The 2,580-nt window shown below is 44.0% G+C and overlaps 1 protein-coding gene across 1 annotated transcript in view; it reads right to left on the reverse strand.

Annotated features, from left to right (window-relative positions):
* The window catches only part of LOC110327660 (beta-galactosidase-1-like protein 2), a 29,828-nt gene extending 27,609 nt beyond the window's left edge, over nucleotides 1–2,219 (reverse strand). Inside the window, exons 1-2 of the mRNA XM_021206781.1 lie at nucleotides 2,125–2,219; nucleotides 1,399–1,596 (exon numbers count right to left, since the gene is read on the reverse strand). Coding sequence (XP_021062440.1) covers nucleotides 1,399–1,596; nucleotides 2,125–2,219 — 293 coding nt within the window. The remainder of the gene's footprint in view (nucleotides 1–1,398; nucleotides 1,597–2,124) is intronic.
* Between the last annotated feature and the right edge of the window lie 361 nt (nucleotides 2,220–2,580).

The raw sequence follows: 2,580 nt of genomic DNA on the forward strand, positions 1-2,580 counted from the left end.
GTTCATAGAAGTCCTATTTATAATAGCCAGAAGCTGGAAAGAACCCAGATGTCCCTCAACAGAGGAATGGATACAGAAAATGTGGTACATTTACACAATTGAGTACTACACAGCTATTAAAAACAATGAATTCATGAAATTCTTAGGCACTCTCTACTTTCACATGGAGGATTGAATCACTGAAATCTATTTCATGCTATCAAATACTGAAGGCAAAATAAACAGAATGCACACTTTTTTGGTTAGTTGTTATTTTGGTGGTAGTTTCTAAGTTGTTGTTTGAATGGCTATTTGGGGAATTATTTGTTTGTTCATTTGTGTTTTAAACAAATCTTATGTAGCTTAAGCTAGCTTCAATTTTTTTATGTAAGCAGGGCTGGCCTTGAATAATCCTCCTGCCTCCACCTCCTAAATATTGAGATTACAGGCCTATGCTATAAGCCTGATGCAATCACTAATCTTGGCTGTCAACTTGATTATATCTGGAATTAACTAAAATTCAAGCACCTGGCATGCCTATGAAGGAACCTCTTTTTTTTTTTTTTAATTCATTTATTTTATGCATATGAGTACACCGCCATTGCTTTCTTCAGACACACCAGAAGAGGGCACCAGAACCCATTACAGATGGTTGGGAGCCACCATGTGGTTGCTGGGAATTGAACTCAGGACCTCTTGAAGAACAATCAGTGCTCTTAACCATTGAGCCATTTCTCCAGCCCTGAAGGAACCTCTTAAGTGGAGGGTTTAGGTGGGACAACAGAATACTAGCCCTAAATCTGGATCACTTGGGATCAAAAAAAAAATCACTCTAAAATCTGGGTCACAGTTTCTGGTAGCATCCCACAAAGAAAAAAGAAAGAAAAAAAGAAAGAAAGAAAGAAAGAAAGAAAGAAAGAAAGAAAGAAAGAAAGAAAGAAAGAAAGAAAGAAAGAAAGAAAAGACATGGAACAAGGAAGCTTTTGATTTTTGCCTGCTTGCCTTCAATCACACTGGTAAGTTTATCTTGGCTCATGCTAGAGCCTGCTTCCTCCAGGATTCCAGTGTACAATGAAGACCAGTAGCTCTCCAGTACTTCCCTGGAACTCCATCACCAGATCAAGGCTGCTGAGACACCCAGTCTCATGGACTGGCCAATTCCAGATCTTTGGGGTTTTCTATCAGAAGGCAGCCACTGTTGGACTACTCAGACCACAGTAAGCCACTCTACTAAGTCCTATACATAAACATACGTGACTACCTATTTCTGCTCCATTAGGGAACCCTGACTAATAAGTTGGCTAACAAATGTATGTCTTAATAATAATAATTATATAAAAAAGACTGTTCAAATGAAATCTCAGCAAGGATTCGGTTGGAAAACTCTTGAAACAAGAACCAGAAGATGCAAACACTCACGTGGTAAGAGTATTGAAGCCGCCAGCCTGCAACTTCCTCAAACTGAGTCTCCAGGAGCTCCTAGGTATCCGGAAGTAGTCTATAGTGCCAGATATGATTCGGAATGGAAAACCTTCCAGTGTGAATTGTGAGTCCTTGACTTGCAGACCTACCTTTCGGGTTATCAGCAACAAGGGGGTCAAGTGAGTTTGATTAAGCCTGCAAGGACAAGAAGGCATATATAATTTCTACGGCACAGGATGAGTGAGTGTTCAGCAAGGCCCAGGGAAACTGAAGAGTTCAAGGTCAGCCTCGGACTCAAAGCCCACCCTGTTTCTAGAGAAAAGAGAAGAAAGGGGAGGAAGTGAGGGAAAGGAAAAGAAAGAAGGAGAAAGAATCTAGGTTCAGGGATCAATGTCTAACATGCGTGCAGATTCCCAGAATCCAGATAAGACCCAGACACATCAAATGCAATAATGCATGTATCTGATCCCAGGACCCTTAGAGGAAAATGGGAGGCAGAGTGGAGAATCCAAGGAAGCCATAGTGAACCAGAGAGACCCTGTCTCAAACAAGGTGGAAGCCAAAGGCTAACATCTGACATTGTTCTCTGACCCCCACACATGCACCATGGCACATGCACACAAACGTGCACATATACACGTGGGCACATGCACACACAGGAACTGTTTTGAGCCTTTCCTTCGGAGGGCCCCAGGTAGACTGCTGCAGTGGTCTGAAACATACCTGAGTAACTGGCTATTGCTGAGCGGAGCCATCATCGCGCATAAGGCTGAAGTCAGACACAGAATGCATTCAGGTCTCCCCAGGAAGGCCCACATGCTAAATGGGACAGAACAGGGAGGTCAGAAATGGGGGGTCTGGGGGGGGGGACAGGGAGAACAGCTAGGAGCTGAAATAGGCCTTCCCTGGAGAAGGGTGGGAAGGGAGAGGGTGGCCTGTTGGGAAGGCAGAAGTTGTTCCTAGGCGTTGCACCAGCTGGAATCATGACAGCGTAGTGACACCATGGCTGCTGACTGGAGGAGGAATTACTCCAGAGCTTGCTGCAGAGCTGGGTTTTCAGGCACCATATACATTCTGGTGTGGCTCAGGATCCAGTCAAATGGTGGTTTTAATACAGGGGAGCAGAACCTCTGGTTCTGCTAGAGACTTGATCCTAATGATGTCCTGCTGCTTGGGGGG

The sequence above is a fragment of the Mus pahari genome, chromosome 10, assembly GCF_900095145.1.
Source record: "Mus pahari chromosome 10, PAHARI_EIJ_v1.1, whole genome shotgun sequence".
In the NCBI taxonomy this organism is placed as follows: Eukaryota; Metazoa; Chordata; class Mammalia; order Rodentia; family Muridae; genus Mus; species Mus pahari.